Source organism: Macrosteles quadrilineatus, unplaced genomic scaffold (genome assembly GCF_028750875.1).
Source record: "Macrosteles quadrilineatus isolate MER2022 unplaced genomic scaffold, UCM_ALF_1.0 Scaffold_2__2_contigs__length_208266976, whole genome shotgun sequence".
NCBI lineage: Eukaryota > Metazoa > Arthropoda > Insecta > Hemiptera > Cicadellidae > Macrosteles > Macrosteles quadrilineatus.
In genome coordinates, this window is record NW_026542595.1 from 30,961,227 (window position 1) to 30,978,803 (window position 17,577).

A 17,577-nucleotide genomic window follows, 5' to 3' on the forward strand; every position below is an offset into this window, starting at 1 on the left:
GTATAAACTGACTGCATGCTCGTGAAATATTATTAATTTCATTATTGTAACTTTTCTGCAGTGGATTCATACACACTGGTTTAAAGTACAGTAGCTACATATTACCTTCCATAAGATTCGTGGTAAGATGAAGTATTAAGTTGAAATAAATGTGATATTTTGCCTTATTTAGATTTAAAAAATAGTAAAACTACTTGCAGTATCCTAGGTATATGATAACATTGAGTATAATCTATGTCATCCATCTGTTTATCTCAACATAAACATATAAAACCCGTCAGAAGTTGTAGTAATTTAAAATCGTGATTCCTGATCATCCTTGTTTAATAATATCAATATTTTTAGGCCTAATCCAAACAAACTTTAAGCAATCAAACATTTATTTTAAACAAAAAGCTGCCAAGATAAATTAAAACATGTAAACATTGTTATTTTCCTACTCTTTCCTCAAAAAGTTGATCGGTAAAATAATTTGCATAGGCTTTTCTTTGAAGACTCGTGGACAGAGCCTCGATTTGTGTACAGCAATGGTCTAACTTATCTCTGTGGTCTATTCGTCTCTTCTAATCTTACTTATTATAATCAATGACAAAATCATAGATGAAATAAAATAACCTCATAGTTCTGTAGAATATTTTATATCCATCTAGCTGTTAGTATAAACAAATTATATAGCACTAAAACAAACCCAAGATTTTAAAGACTGCTTAAAAAAAGAAATGAAAACATCTAGTATTTTACTATGTATATTTAAAAAAAAAATCTGTCATCCTCTTTCTAAATAAACTAACTTATAAATGATTATAGCATTACACATAGTATAAATAAGTCAACCCTAGGTATGGCATTTTATTTTTATCCAAATGCTGAAATTGTATCACAAACGCTGATTTTTACGGCTGTTACGTTAAACAAATGGTATTATAAGGCCCCGTCCACACAAGGCGGTTTAACCGCGCGAAGTTAAGCCGCGTTGGAGGGGATGACACAAGTAGTCTTATGAGAGTGGCCACACGATACGGTTCGACCGCGCGGCAGCCGCGCTTATTGGAGATATACTTCGGACATTTCAAGTGCTTTTTTAGTTTGTTTTGTGTGTTTTTTACCGGTTGTGTGGTGTTCAAACAATGTTTGATGTTATTGTCAGACGTTCCTCAGCACTAATTGAACTTCTCATGAGTGTATCTTCTTTAGTTATATGTGGTCGGAGCAACTCAAGTAACATGTCAAATTATGCTACAGACATGCGGTAATAACAAAAAAAAAAAAACTCCGAACTATGGTTTCCCATGTGCTCGTAAAAGGTTTGCAGCACAAATGGTTTTTCCGTTATGAAGGATTGGACCCAATTATTTCTATTAACATTTGGTTCCAGATCACCAAACGCTTCTAATGCACAAACTAACATAAGTGTTTCGTTCATGACTAAAAAGAGTGAACTGAACTATGTTTAAATAGAGTACTGATACTGGGAAAACCCCAACAGGAAGCGGTTCATCCACCCCATGTGGCCAGGTACTTCGCGCGGCTTAAATTCGCCTCGTCCAAGCGTGTTTTACAGCCGTGAATTGACGTTTTTAGGTACAGAGTTCCAGCATCAGGTGTCTACCCTCCTCAAGACCGAATATCTGCTCTTCAGGAGTACCAACTACTTCTATCCCTTTAGGCAAGCTTTCTAGGCCTTTAGGCCTTTAGGCTTTAGGTATAGCAAGGTATGAAACCACATCTACCTTAACATTATGTCTTTGACAAAGTTCAAATCTCGCAAAGACAGCCCCAGTACCAGTGATCGATTTGTATACATCTACAATAAAAGTCACATGAAATATTTACTAAACTGAAGATTTACCTTTCATATGCTGTTTCTGCTGCTCCAAAGCAGTCTTAATGTCAAACATAAAACATTTCTTACTTTTATTTCCACAAAGGAATACTTAATTATGACCCCTGGGGCTTTGTGATGAACCGTCTTCATTTGTCTTTTTATCTTATTTGACCTTTTTTCTGTAAAATTCCAAAGATGTACTTACGAGTAATTATTGTATAATGAGGAATCGTCAATTGTTTTCTAAAACCAGTTATTATACCTTTAATATATAAGTTAATGAGTGTACTTCGCTGGTTTAAATTTAGTTTATTTCTCTTCATATCTATTGCACACTATTGGCATCGCATTTTTAGTAGATCACGTAGAAAAAGTAGTATTAGTCAAATTTTTTTTGTGAAAGCAAATAGTTGTATTAATTAAATTTATCATTGCAAGCGTAGTGATCGCTTTCCATGGTGTAATATTACTTAATGTATAATTCACTGACTAATACCTTTTCAAAAATTGTTTGACCGATTGTCAATCATGAAATTTTTCATATATCCACAATATAACTGTAATAACAATCTTGTTATTTTACTCATCACTTCCCATCTTTCTATGACTTTCAATCTCAGCAGAACGGCAAGAGCAAATCTATATAACCTCTTATATAATTTAAAACACGATAACACCATTACTGCAATTGTAGTCGACAAAACCTATCTACTTGTAGTGAGCCGATTTATTGCTGTAAATTTGAAGTTCCACTATTCGTCCATTAGGTTTCATCGTCGCTGTTTCAATGGAGCTGGAGTTTATCGTCCTAAGTATGATGACCACCATAAATGGAATATGACCGTCATGAACAGAATCATAAGTACATCCTTCCTACATGGTATGCAGGTTATTGTTTTTCATCAAACATAGGTCATGTACCTATGTAAGATTAAACAAAAGACTTTCTTTCTTGGGACCACCCTTTGGGTTTTATGGTATTGAGTTAGAACTATTATTTACAAACATAACACTTTTCTAGCTTATTATTGTAAATTAAATGTAAGATCGTTTAAGTATTTTGGACCAAGATAGAATAATTATCTGAAAAAGCAGTAAGTTGAGTAAGTTTAGCAGACTGATTGATAAATAACTGATCCCTGCTGAATATGATGGAATATTTGGTGAAATATTGACCTAATCAATAGTCTGTTGTAATTTGGAATCTGAACTTGAGTAAATATTTCAGCTAAGTTATTACATACTGTATTGCACTTGTATGAGCTCGTAAGTGGTTTTTTCTCGTTCCACGTCTTTTAAGAGCACATTAAAAAGGGTAAATTGCAATAATGCATTTTTTAGTTTTAATTTACTAGCACTTTTATATTGAGCTACTCTTTATTTAAACTTTATGACACTGTATTAAATTTTAGTGTTTTTTTTATGTTTGTTTGGAGTACATTTTGCATTAAAAATGATTCTTTAATTTTTAACATTTTTTTCCAATTTAAATAGTTTAGGTCAAACATCTGCAGAAGTTTTCGCTGTATTTTTTTTATCAGTGATGTTTGATATTTTGAAACATTATGTTAATAGAATCAGTTTATGTCCAGAAAGCTTCCCCGCGTGGTGAGATGGATTGAAAAGCCTTGTCAGCGCAGGCCGGCATCATATCACTCACTATTTTACAGTGGTTGATTCCAGTAAAGCTACACTTGCAGTATACGCTGTTGATTGCTATTCTGTATAGCTGATCTGATTATCAGAACAAAAATAGTTTTATTCTCCAATATTTTATTAATTTATTTTGTGGTTTTTATAATATGAAATATATAATATGTCGTGGTTCAATGTTTATACATTTCAACTCCCAGTAATAATACGATTTTTCAAATTCCATTGTAAGTCTCTCATGTAACTCTTGTTTTATCCACTATAGAAGGTAAAAAAATGTTAAATTCAAACATAAATATAAGGTAATTTTTATGAAATATCTTTACTTAATTGGTACACTTTACCTGACATAAATGTGGACACTCTATTTTGTACACAATGCCTAGTCAAATTGTATAAAATTCTATCTTTGTTATTGTACTTTATACCAACTGCCTAGCAGGTAAAAAGTAAAAGATATCTTTATTGGATCAAAACTATAACTACGCTTTATAGATAGTTAATGAAAAAAAACACCTGAATTATAAAATACAAAGATTAATTTAGTTTAAACAACTTAACTACTTTGATTTGTTTAAGTTGAGCCAATATTATATTGCACTAGAGAACCCGTGCGGCTCAATGAGCCGCATAGTATGAAACGTAACGCCGAGGAAAACGTTATGCTTAAATTCGAGTAATTCTAGTTACATTTTAGAGTAGTTTAAACACTTGTTTTAAACTAATTTTAAATATGTATCTGTATTTGCGTCGTCAAGTTTCACCTACATTATTTCTGCTCTCAGTTTTAACTGATAACTAACTTCTAATGAATGCTGAACGATCTGCTTCAATTCAAGTTAACATGATGCTAGAAAGCTTTTCCAGCATTGAGAATTGAAGAAAACTGTTGCCTTACTGATAACCTGTGTTTGGGTTATTTTATTTCTTTGATTTGAGACATCCCCCTAATAAAACAAATTTTCTCCGTAAAGAATCCTGTAAAGTGGGGTGATACAGTATCAACAAATTCATGTGCTCCATTTTTAACCCACAAACTCCGGGTTACCAGCTGGACAGTCATAATCTGCTTTGAATAGGCTAAGGCAGCAACACCATTCAAAGTTGGTTAACGTATTTTAACGTGTTGTCTGTCAGTCACAGTATATGCCCCGCATCAGAACGTTCTCACGTTGTTCAGTGGAGTTTCTCATAATACCTGTCTAAAAGTTTTGAAAGTTCAATTCATTTGTCGAAATAGGTTGGATAACTCTTGTAGCTATAAGATTTGAATAGCAATTTTCATTTTCTCTTTTTGAGCAGCGTATATTATTTGCCTCTCCTGAATCATTAAAATAAACTTGACCGTAACTACTCGATCGGTGACAACATAAACACTAATTCCTTCATGTTTGGTCTAATATTGCCACTAAAACTTTCAATAGCAAATGAGTTTTTGAAACTTCTTATTTTTGACTTGAAATGTCTGGATTGTGTTGGTGAATTAAGTCAAAAAAGTTTGTCCGAGGAACTGGAAACATAACCGTAAACAATCCATTTGCGTTTTTCTCAATTGAAGTAGAGCGAGTAATACAAAGGTCAACAGTAAAAACATGAGATCCGCCAAGATTAGGTATGATATTACTACTTGAACTTATGATAGTCAAGGCATTATTATAGTTTCTAACAAATGTTTTGAAATATCTCGATCTCACCAAGTGAATGTGTATCTGGATGGGTATCTGTTAGACCAAAATTTTTTTACTCTCCTCATAAGCATAAGAAATCTTATTATTAATTGTCTCATCCTCCCGTTTACAATAAATTCTTCTTTGAACTTGAGGCATTTTCTGTTCTTCCAACAAAACTGATTAACTGTTTAACTTGGTCTTAACCTACTGAATATTACAAACGTTAATGTTTACTCCCAAAAAGCTAATGAGTTTCTTCTTATAACCAGCTGTTTTTTGTTTTTAAATTTGTTCTATGTATTTCTTATGGGGAAAACCCGACCTTTGAGAGGGTCTCACGCCCTTAAGAGTAGGAATTTTCAAAGTCTAAAACCTTATTGCAAAACTACATATTGAGACGAATCTTTTGACACGTTAAACGTTGAAATTTGTCCACAAATAAGGGAGGAGTTGCGTTAACAAAAAACGGCTTCACGTATTATATATATAGATAGATAGATAGATAGATAGATGCTTTAAGAGTAATACTAACATGTTATTATTTTTTGCCCGTGCGACTTTATTTGTAATGTATTTATAGCTCTAGTTAACAAAACTAAAATAACTGATGCTGAAACATTAATAAAAGTAAACAAGTAATTAATTAGCATCGCCAAAATCAATCTGTATCAACATTGTTTTGTTTCAGGTGATGGATTAATTGAAATGATTAAATAACCAACTCATCCCTTTATATATGATACATACAAGTAAAATCATGGATGGAGACCGCGTTTTCTGAATAGGGCACAGACAGAATGGTCAAATCACAATTGCAGAACTTTGGATTTACATAAAATGGCCCATTACATTGTTCCAGTCGCGTAAAGCCGGTTCCATCGGGCGTACATAAAATGGATAAACTTTATTTATTCAACTGCGTAAATAATTAAACGATATTTTAATGTTACAAGTGTGAACTACCATATAGAGTAAACTGGTGATGGAATTAACGGTTGAAACGCGTTGCTCACCAGAAAAATGTGATTAGAGATTTAATTTGAATACAATATTTTACTATTCAATCTTAGGTACAAATTTTATATCATCAATAATAGGTTTTTGTATCTATAAAAGTAGCCCATAACAGAGTGAATGTCATGAACAGGTCTTGTCTTGCTCAAAACTTCAAGTACTATGGTGCTCTCACAAGTCAAGTAGACTACACAGGTACATATTGTAAACTACCAATAGGTTCATTGTATCTCTTGAAGTACAAGTTGCTTACAACCAAGATGTATACAACATAGTGTATGTCACGTACAGGTCGTGCCTCGGTCACAACCCCAATTACACGGCTGTCTTCACAGGTCACGTGGTCTTACATATTGTAAACTACCAATAGGTTCCTTGTATCTCTAGAGGTAGAAGTTGCTTACAACATAGTGTATGTCACGTACATGTAGTGTCTCGGTCACAACCCCAATTACACGGTTGTCTTCACAGGTCACGTGGTCTTACATATTGTAAACTACCAATAGGTTCCTTGTATCTCTAGAGGTAGAAGTTGCTTACAACATAGTGTATGTCACGTACAGGTCGTGTCTCGGTCACAACCCCAATTACACGGTTGTCTTCACAGGTCACGTGGTCTTACATATTGTAAACTACCAATAGGTTCCTTGTATCTCTAGAGGTAGAAGTTGCTTACAACATAGTGTGTGTCACGTACAGGTCGTGTCTCGGTCACAACTCCAATTACACGGTTGTCTTCACAGGTCACGTGGTCTTAACTTCTTCACACTTACATTATTTTTACGAAACACTTTAATAGTACTCTCATACTAGATATATTTTGTCTAATAGTGAGACATGTTTTAACCACCCAAATTTAACTGTCCATCATATAAGAATACATAGGTTTTATATATATGTGTGTGTACGTAAACGCGATCCCATGAGTATTTTTTGTCTGATTTTGGTTGAATTTGGCTTGAGATGGAGAACAGGATAAACTTCAATGAGTTCTCGAACCAGCATGATAAGACCATGGGAGCGGGGTTTTATGTGATAAAGATTGGGGTTTCAAAGTTTTTACCATCAAAACATAAATTTCCTAATTTCTCTTTAAACGAAATCAAAAATCTTAAAATAGCAATTGTTTAGTATTTATTTAAATTCTTTTTACGATTATTGGTTATGAAGAAAATTGGAAAAAATTGAAATCTAAAATCCCTATAATATTATTCTTACGGAGAACAAGTAAAACTGTTGTAGTTTGCTTGTTTAAGGACATATTTTGATTAAACTTGGCAAATTCGGTTCTAAGTCGTACTATTAAATTTGCGCTAATGTCTACTTCCCTAATAATAAATTCACTCGAACGTCTTGCATCAGTAGACTCGTATAGAAATATATAAAACCAGCGCGAATCTAATACGTGACCATAATATCTCATGTTATGTCGGTCATCATACTTAGGGAAATCACTGATATCTTCCACTTTTATAAAGTATCTATATGCTCCACCACACATTTTATTTAGTTATGACTAAAACGGGAATAACAAACAGTTTATATAGGATTCTACACAATGTAAGTAAAAACTAATCACAAATAAAGTCCATTATTTGATTATCTAGTATATGAGAGGAACAAAATCGTGAAAGTCTGTATTTTGGTTTAGTTGAAAGTATTTGTTTTAGTAAAATACCTTTTGTTATCAACTATCGATTGTACTCAAGAATGGTTAGCTGGAATTAAACAGTGATTGTTCTTGTTTTACCCTCCATAGCATACATAGTCCCTATTAGGCAATGATACAATATAACAACATACTGTAGCATTATAGACCACTTGTATTATTCCTGTTTATTTTATTATTCGGAAGTAACAAGTTCACTATCCCGTTACTGTTTAAAATCAAATCATTTAATGCTACTTAACTCCACACCTGACTGTAAATCCACTTGTAGATCAATCACTTCTCAAACGAATAGTTAAGCGTTTGAAGCTGACTGTAATGGAGAAACTAAGCGAATCAGTAAGAATTATTAACAAAATTGTGTATGGTATCTATAATGATATTTTGGTAAATTGAAAGTTTGCTCCGCAGTTTCAATTAATAAAACAATTACCACCCTGTTATTAATTTGACCTTTGTTAACCATACAAACGACTGGGAAGTTGGAATTAACACGGAACAAACAATTATACTCTCTGACTCTTGGCTCCAATAAATGAGCTACTTCATTGTTGGTAAAACCAAACTGGTATCTCATTGTAGTGTGAAAGGTGTTGGTACAAAAGTAATTTGTAACAATAACTTACGTATTTTACCTAAAAAATAAATCTAGTTGTAGCAGTTTGCTATAAAATGTATCTCAAACGGATGAATCATCGTAGATTTTCTATATTCGTATTAAAGTGATTACTAGACTTGTAAAAAAAACTCACTAAGCGTACATTAGTTTGCCTGGTTAATAAAATATACGTTTAATTCTTTGTATTTGAATAAATGTCTGCTAACTAATGTCTAGTCTACTTATACCATATTTTTGAAACATTATTAAACGTTATAGCCAGTTTATAAGCTTTTAAAATTATTCAAAACATGCAAATATTATTTCCTTACCGCTTCCAAGGAGGTCAATCGCAACAACAATACACATTGAATATGTTGTGACACAAATGAATACAACAACTTCATAAATTTAACATGGTTTCTAGGCATGAGATAGACATAGACGAGTAATAATATCAACCTGTGTAACAATGTATATTTTGGTACAGAAACTCCCGCCCACATACTGCATGTGATATATAACAAACGAAGCTGACACACGGAGTAGGTAATAAGGTAATACTCATTACTTGCGAGAACGGAACCCACGACAAAACAATCGAGTGGTTTGTAATCCAATGCTTTAACTTACGTCATCCCGACTAGCTTTTCGTTCAGTGAACTGTTTAAGACATATTCTAACATATTTTAAGAACATTAACAGCCAAGAGAAATACGTTTTAACTATTGTATGAAGGCGGTATCTCATTTACATCATTACCTGTAATTCGGCCATTCTAAGGAGCGTAGCTAGCCTAATATTTCCACTAACAAATTTAGCTAACGTTTAGCTCTGAACTGTTAGGCCAAGTCATGTTTTTTAAAGGAGGTTTTAAGCTCGTGAAATCTTTTTGAGTTTTTTGGGGGGAAGGTTTCTTGGATGAGCAAAGCATTCCTATTATATTTCACAGCTTTTATTTTAAGCACTAAATTAATTACATAAATAAATAAATAAATAAATACAAAATTAACAAATTTGGATTCAAACTAAATAACAAATGACGAGTAGGTGCGTGGGGAGGATGGATTGAGGTAGGTATGTTACTGGCCTCGCCTGGACTGCATGGCCCTCTGCCCTCTGTATACTAGGTCCTGGCTGGCGGAGTCTGGTGCTATTGGACCACTCCTGGACCAATCACCGTGCACCTCGGGCTCTGCGTAGATCACCTGTAGCATCGACATCATAACCATCACTATCAATCTACAAATCTTAGCACGTGCATAGAGGGAAATATCTCCATAGGGTACGTCTGGTCGCGTCGGTGACACTGTTTTACGCATTCAGTCTTACTTAGTTTTGAAAGAAGATTTATCCATTTAAAGCCTTCAATTATAATTTTCTTCTAGGGGAAAAGAAACTTCTGTTTTTAAAACATTTTAGTTTATGGTAAATGCCCTATAATCATTCTTTGACGTCCTCTCATTATTCTAAAGGACAAAATAGAAGGATCTAGGGTTAATTTAAAACATTTCACAGTAAATTTATCACTATCATACCTTGGCAGCATGTTTCTCCTGCGGCTGATGTGCCAGCAAGTTCTTGAGGCCGAAGATGGCTGACAGCAGCAGCGCCACCTTGGCTATCAGCAGAGCCTTGCCAGACAGCAGCGCCAGAGTGGCCAAGGCCAGCTTCAGCAGCATCACTCCCATAGCACCGAACATGGCTAAGTAGATGCCACCGCCCTTCTTCTTGTATCCCTTCCTCCGGCCTACATACATACAATACGTTGCTATAGATTCGGAGAATGTATTGTCATTTTCATAAAAATGAAACCATGTATTTAATCTGTTTACATCAAATCCAGTTCAAACTGTTCTATATTCATATTATATATTGCTTTTATCTTAACACTGTTATTGCCTTTAGTTCAATAACCTTTTCAATAACAGGTTCGCATGTTCAACCGCATTCAGGCGAAAGTCAAATAATGGCTTAAGCCGGCGAAGCTAATCACAACGATGTATCCAGCGACTGTGACACGGTTCTCGTTAACGGACTTCTGTTTCATGGTCTGGCGCGTTCAATTACCATGATATGCAAGTGGGCTACCCCGCGCTCGGCTGCTCCCACACCCCACACGTCAACGCTCTCTCGATTAATACATCGACCGTAAAAATAATTACCGAAGTACCGTGTTTCTTCAACAAAATAAGTCTTGTCATATTTTCAAAATCCGACCAAAACCCCCTCATTGCTATCACCTTAAAAAAAATCAGAGTATTTCAGTTTCAACTCTTGTTTGTTTTGTATATTACTTTTTAACTGTTGTTTCGGTGTTTTGGAGTTTTCTATTTAATAAAAGATAGTAATTAAATCTTAACAAGTCCAAAGAGACCGTAACACCTCATTTAAAGGATCAAATTGGACACAGGTGCCACTAATCATCAGGCACGTAATTAATGATTCCAGCTACAGATGTTGGTATTGGTCAGTAATAAAGCCGTATCCCGTGTAATCAGACCATCATTATTTTTGCTCAACCTAACCCTTGAGTTTTGTTTCCTCCTCTACAGAGTAAAATTTAAATTAAACCCCGTTGTAAAAAGTAATATTGATATTTTTAGTAATAAAATGTCGAATGGCGTGGAAACCTCTAAATTTTTTTATTTTTTTTTTAAGTGAGTTAAAACTCCTACTTTGTAAGGAGAAAAGCGAGGTAATAATAATAACCAACTTGTCAAAAACGTATTTATAAGAAAGATGGAAATGTATGATTGACTATTTAATAACGAATTTCAATCGATTCATTCAGGGAGCTAAATGTACACCATACAGAGTGACAAAAAAAGAACTGACACATTTGAACACACATTTTTATTAAATACAATTTTAACTATATGGTAACATTTACTTATGAACAGATAAAACACTCAAGATTTAGGTAATATTCAATAAAACTCATTATGGCTATTATTTAAGGCTCTGCCAGCGTTTAAATCAAAATTTAGCACATCGCACACCTTTACTTAATGTTAATGTTTGGAAGGAGGTTAAATTTCAATTTGACACCATCATATTCTTAAACGGTGGCCATATTGAGAATTACTGATTATCACCAAAGGCGTTTAGAGTTTTTCTATCTATACATATGTAATTGTTACCATGTAGTCCTGCCAAAAATTAACATTAAGTAAAGGTGTGCGATGTGCTAAATTTTGATTTAACGCTGGCAGAGCCTTAAACGATGGTCATATTGAGTTTTATTGAATATTACCAAATACTTTTGATTTTTCTTGCTGTAAATTGTATGTTAAACATTTGTCTATGGTTAAAATGTGTCAGTTCTTGTTAGACCATCCTGTATATGATAATAATAGTTTACTTGCGATGATCAAGCGCGTAGGAAGAGTTATGTTGCTCATTCACTTTGAGAAGTGTAGCATATTGCTCGAGTGACGCCGAGCCCTGTGGTTCATCTGGGAATGCAATAACCACACAAACATCTTGACGTGTGACTCTACTTGCAACAGCAATAACTATGTGATTTATTGCCTTTAAATAGTAATAACAGTTGTAAAATGTAATTTCTTTAATATTTGGTATGTAATTGGGTAAATATTGTCAATATATTGCCCTGTGACATTAACATCCATTTCATTGTATACATTTTGATTCATTAACACATACACGTAGTTTTTGGTAAAGCTAATGGTGATTACGTAATGAACCAGTATATGAATTGTTTTGATGGCGCTAGTTCTCAAGTTTCTTACAAAGCATTTTAAAATGAAACCCCCGAAATAAATTACTTTAAGCAGCATTCTGTTATTTTTCATGTAAACTACCAACGAGCTTTCATAAAGAGATCGCACAGTTGGCACGGGTCTCAGCAGAGCAGTGAAACAAGGTTCTTTCGATTCTCCCAGTTAATTGTTGAAAATAAAGATATACTTGGATAAACTGCAACAATCTTGATTTGCAAAGCAGATCTTGTGATCAGAATAATAATTACTTGAATCAGTCGAGCGTACTAGAGGTTCACTATAAAAGTTAACCGATTCTCACAGGTCTTATATCCTTCTAAAATTAGTCTTATCCGTTTTTATACTTTTGTTTTTATTTAATTCTTCAACACAAACAACCAAATCCGATGTGTCTCATTCAAGCTAATATTAATATTACTGTGATGAAAAGAGCCTATTTGTTTTAAAATAGTTATACTTGTCATATGCTAACCAACCTTCGGCCTCCTCGGGCTGGTCGTGTACGTGGACAGTCCTGGTAGTGATGAGCTCGTACACTCTGTCCAGGAGCACGCCGTCCAGAGAGGTGACGTTCTGAGGACCAAAGTGACGAGGTACAGTGACGTCAGGTCGACGGTCCACAGTGACGTCATCAGTGAGTCTCAGAGAGTCCGCGGCCAATGCCGTGTCCAGCAGTCTGAGAGCCGTCTTCTTGAGACACGAGGACGGGTCCTGGTCACCACCACACTTGATGACGTCACTCATTACGTCACTGGCAGCCACTGTGGTCACCAACATCACCACCACCACCACAGAACACAATGCTGCTGATGCTGCTGCCATCTCTGCTACCACTGACCACTGACTACTGACTGCTAACACACACTGTGGAAGGTATATATACTGGCCGCCGTGATACGGGGCATATCCAATCAACACACGTATAATTAACACATACAGATTAATTGGTCCATGATTCATATGACCATTAACATGCAGATCTGAGGAGAAATCTGAAATAAACCAGAAAGTGTTAAATTAGTTTGTATGAATGTTGATTTCAATAACTATATAATTATTGTTCCTCCAAAATTTTTATGGTTAAAAAAAACTTGTTTCTCTACTCTTAAACTTAGTCACAACATGTCTACCATTGTCAGGAAGGAAATAGAAAATTGTATTTTAGTGAAACCATTACTAAACAAAAACATTTACAACCACGAACGATTATTTTTTTTATTATTATTCTTGACTTTGTTTTCTGCGTTAAAACGATAAACAATATCACAGTATGGGCAGGTTTAGAACCAACAAACGGCCATTTCATCTGTTTGTGCATACCAATTTGACGTCCACTTCCATTTAAAACTAAAATACTCTCTTATTAGTTTGTTTAATCTTACTATATCATTTGTATAGCGATGGTAAATTTACGAATGTAAATAGCTTGCTAATGGCAATGAAACTTAATTTAAAGAATTAAACATTCTCACTTGTGCAGCCAACACTTTGAGGAGGCTCTTCATGCATGTTCACATTCAAATGATGGCTAATGATAACATTACAAGGAGGGTTAACATCATCATTACATATAATTACAGCAAGAACTGAGTAGAGTCGGCTATCAGCTACAAAATGACCTTCGCTGATTTACATAACGGCGTCTGTGGCTAGAATAACTAGATTATTCTGGGACGAAGAACTTTGATTTAAATACGAATGTTTGCTTTTAAGCATTGAATGCGAGCTTTACCGCATCATTAGCTTGTAGATATGTATTACTACAATATCTATTGTCCAATAGATTACATTACCTATATATGATTACAGCCTACTATAGTATGTATTAATGTGTAACATCGAAGGAGGCTGTGCTATTATACTAACTCTATTTAACTAGAGATAAACATAATTTGATCAGTGACCAATGCCGATAAGATTTAATGAATACGTGGAAGATACTATAAACAAGCAATATTTTATATGTGTATTATTTATGTATTACTTCTGGGTATGATAAACGTAATAGCAGGGTACTTACGGATGGACAGAAGAACTAACGCTGTTTTGAGAGGCAATGGTACTAAGTTGAAATAAAATAATATAACACTTCTTTATATGACCCCTTGTAAGTTTCAATATTAGGTCAACCATAAATAAACCCAAAGATATACAGGGTGTCCCGGAACTCTCTACCAATATTTTAGGGCATTGATCCTGGGTAAGAAACGTACCTAGATATCATATTTAAATTGTCCGGAAGTCCTTAGTTACTCACACAGCCACCATTTTGTTTTTTTCAGTTATTAATTTTTTTCTAAAGAATGGTTAAACATACGAAATGGAAACTTTGCACAAACATTTATGACAACTAGACAAAGCTACAAAAAATATTATTCAAATTCATAAAACAAAATGGTGGCCATTTAAAATTTTTGTAAAATCAATGGGTTTTGAGTTATTTAAGAAAGAAAATTTTAAATGGCCGCCATTTTGTTTTATGCATTTGAAAAATCGTCATAATTTTTTGTAGCTTTGTCTAGTTGTCATAAATGTTTGTGCAAAGTTTCCATTTCGTATGTTTACTCCCCAGAGGGGAGGTAATTGCCCGGTGTTGGAACCGGCACTTCAGGTAGACCACAAGCTATGGACGACTGGACAAGCCAGCCTCTTTGGGTTTACCCAAAGTGAGAGTACCCAGTGACATTCCCTCCATTCAGGGTGGTGGGGTGTTCAGCTCTGCTAGTGTTGATTAAGTTCATAGATCTTTCACCTGCCTGTAGCTTGTGGTTGTGACTGAGTCCTACCTGTCGTGTACGACTGACATTTTGTGAGGCATATCCTCGACTTTGGAAGTAGCCTCGTCCTGGGAGGTGAAATACTTAGCCCCCAGAGGGGAGGTATATGCTCCGTGTTGGCATCGGCATTTTCAAGTTGGCCACAGACATGGACGACTGGGCATTGGGTCCCAGTGACATTCCTTTATCCAGGATGGAGGGGTGTTTAGCTCTAGGAGAGATGGAAGTACATCATAATCTCTAACCTACCTGTGTCTGTGGTTCTTTGGGGGACGATGTCGAAGTTGGACTACGTTAAACGTGGACTACGTTAAAAGCAGACACCACCTCCATCAGACAACGATAAAAGCAGACAACGACGAACATGGACACATTCAAATGTGTCCAAGCTTAACGTTGCACGCAAACGACGAACCTGGACACATTTATAAGTTGTCCAGGGGTGGCGTTGCACGACACGACGAATATGGACACATTCAAATGTGTCCAAGTTTAACGTTGCATGCAAACGACGAACCTGGACAAGTTTTCAAGTTGTCCAGGGTTGTCGTTTGCGTGCAACGTTACCCTTGGACACATTCAAATTTGTCCAAGTTTAACGTTGCATGAAAACGACGAACCTGGACAAGTTTTTAAGTTGTCCAGGGGTGGCGTTGCACGACACGACGAAACTGGACACATTCAAAAGTGTCCAAGGGTAACGTTGCACGCAAACGACGAACCTGGACACTTTTAGTTTTTGAATAGACTGTACACCAGGCTCATCAAATTCTCAGTCTCGCCTCGCTCGGTGGGTAAACTCTGAATGAGCTTCCTAAAACAGAAATGCCGTGAATACGCCTTATTGTTACAAGGCTTCTTTCTAACACACTGTTACTAATACACTGTGTTGTAGTGACTCATAGTCCGCGAAACACATTGTACATTATAAATTCGGAAATTTAATTGCATGTTTATTTGGTCGTTGTAAATGTTTGCTGGATATTAATAAAAAATTAAAACCTATGGGACCTGGATACACCGTGTCCCAAACGGACGGTTCAAATCTACAGCTTTTGTTCAATATACGTGTTGCTAAGTGTCGTAGAAGTGGTACATATCTAACTCATGTCATAGACTCGCGGGTATAACTCCACAACAACCAGGTCAGGAACCGGAGATTCTTTGTGTATCAAATTGTTCCTGATTTTTGATAACCGGGAAAAACCTTGAATCAGTGCTGTTTAGGGCTGGGAAACTTACATTTTTTTTAAATCATCGTCGTCACTAGCTTACACAAATTAGGTTTCCACTCATTGACGGCGCTTACTGATTTTATATGTACTTTGCTATGGTTAAATTGTAGCAAATTCCTTAACTAATTAAATTCTGAATTTTCGTGTGTATGTCTGTTTGTGACGCATTAATGTCTTTATTACTCAGTGTTTCACGAAAAAGTCAAGAGCACTTTTGTTAATGGAAATGTCAAATTGGATAAAGTGTTCAATGGTGAGGACTACACTATCGCCATGCGTAGAACGGGTACTTAGCTAGTTTTAAATAAATATGATTTACACGTAAAGCAAGGTATATGTTTTATAAGTTAACTAGAGTTCCAGATTAATAGTTTAGTTTACCTTAAACATGATTGATTTATTTTCGTTAGACATATTTTTAATGAGATTCAGTAAGAAAACTAACCTCTTAACACTTGTATAAATATGCTCCAGACTCAAGAGCATAAAGTAAAGACCATGACTTTTTTTTGCAAGTCCTTAAAATCAGCATTAGAAAATACATTATACAGCTGAAAATCACATCTTAGAGTCTTCGGAGTGTTTATTTGCAGTTTTATGTATACAAAAATACTTATTTCTGACAGTAGATTTATTATCAGTGGAATTCATTAGTTTTGAATGAACGTAACCTTTTTTGGCCTAACACAAAACTGTATGATGCGTCTAATTTGTAGAGGAAATCCGATGTTAAATATAGGCCAATAAACTAAAAAATATGTGATTAACCGTTACAACATCAACTCTTAGGCCTATAATATGGTGCAGCTTTAAAAATGATAATACTGTAATGATACAATTTTTAAATGCAGAATTTTTATGTTGGTAATTTTTACTGTGTCAATAATGCGAGTTTATTTAGGCCTACAATGGTTTTCAATTACTTGAGATGAACGAAATACGAATGACTTGTTTTTGTGCAGTCACACAAAATGTGTGAAAATGTGCAAATAGCACCGATACTTTTTAAATAAACCTGAACTACTATTTATTTTTTATTAAGTCGCGTTTGAAGACAGAAATCTACGTTTCATATTAGTTATGTATGGACAACATATACAATATTTACATGCTAATAATAAGAAAGTCTGGTCTTTATACACACATTCCAATCAAAAATAATTTTATGTGAAATGAAGAGGCTTGAAAACCAAACAGATATTTTTTAATTGTCGCCCGAAACTATATTACGATTGGCAACGTTAGACGTATATGTAATCTTACTAATACTGTCATGATTATTTCATTCATTTAATCCATAATTTCCGGAAAACTAAAAATAATACTAAGCTATGAAAACAGAAAAAGTATAGTTCAACTGATCTGAAAGATTGGCGACGAACATGGACAA

The 17,577-nt window shown here is 34.8% G+C and overlaps 1 protein-coding gene across 1 annotated transcript; it reads right to left on the reverse strand.

Moving 5' to 3' along the window:
- Positions 1-9,399: 9,399 nt before the first annotated feature.
- Positions 9,400-13,007, reverse strand: LOC128985331 (uncharacterized). Its single transcript, XM_054404747.1, has 3 exons — positions 12,652-13,007; positions 9,968-10,179; positions 9,400-9,637 (listed from the first exon to the last, which is right to left on the reverse strand). Exons 1-3 carry the CDS (start codon positions 12,995-12,997, stop codon positions 9,512-9,514), a joined length of 684 nt encoding a protein of 227 aa, XP_054260722.1. The 5' UTR covers positions 12,998-13,007; the 3' UTR covers positions 9,400-9,511.
- Between the last annotated feature and the right edge of the window lie 4,570 nt (positions 13,008-17,577).

Bases quoted from the DNA above. Each gene is read 5' to 3' on its own strand.
- LOC128985331 (XM_054404747.1), bottom strand. From the start codon at position 12,997: ATGGCAGCAGCATCAGCAGCATTGTGTTCTGTGGTGGTGGTGGTGATG. The intron at 10,180-12,651 runs GTTGGTTAGCAT...GTATGTATGTAG, and splicing joins CCAGCCCGAGGAGGCCGAAG to GCCGGAGGAAGGGATACAAG. The intron at 9,638-9,967 runs GTATGATAGTGA...TCGATGCTACAG, and splicing joins AGGAGAAACATGCTGCCAAG to GTGATCTACGCAGAGCCCGA.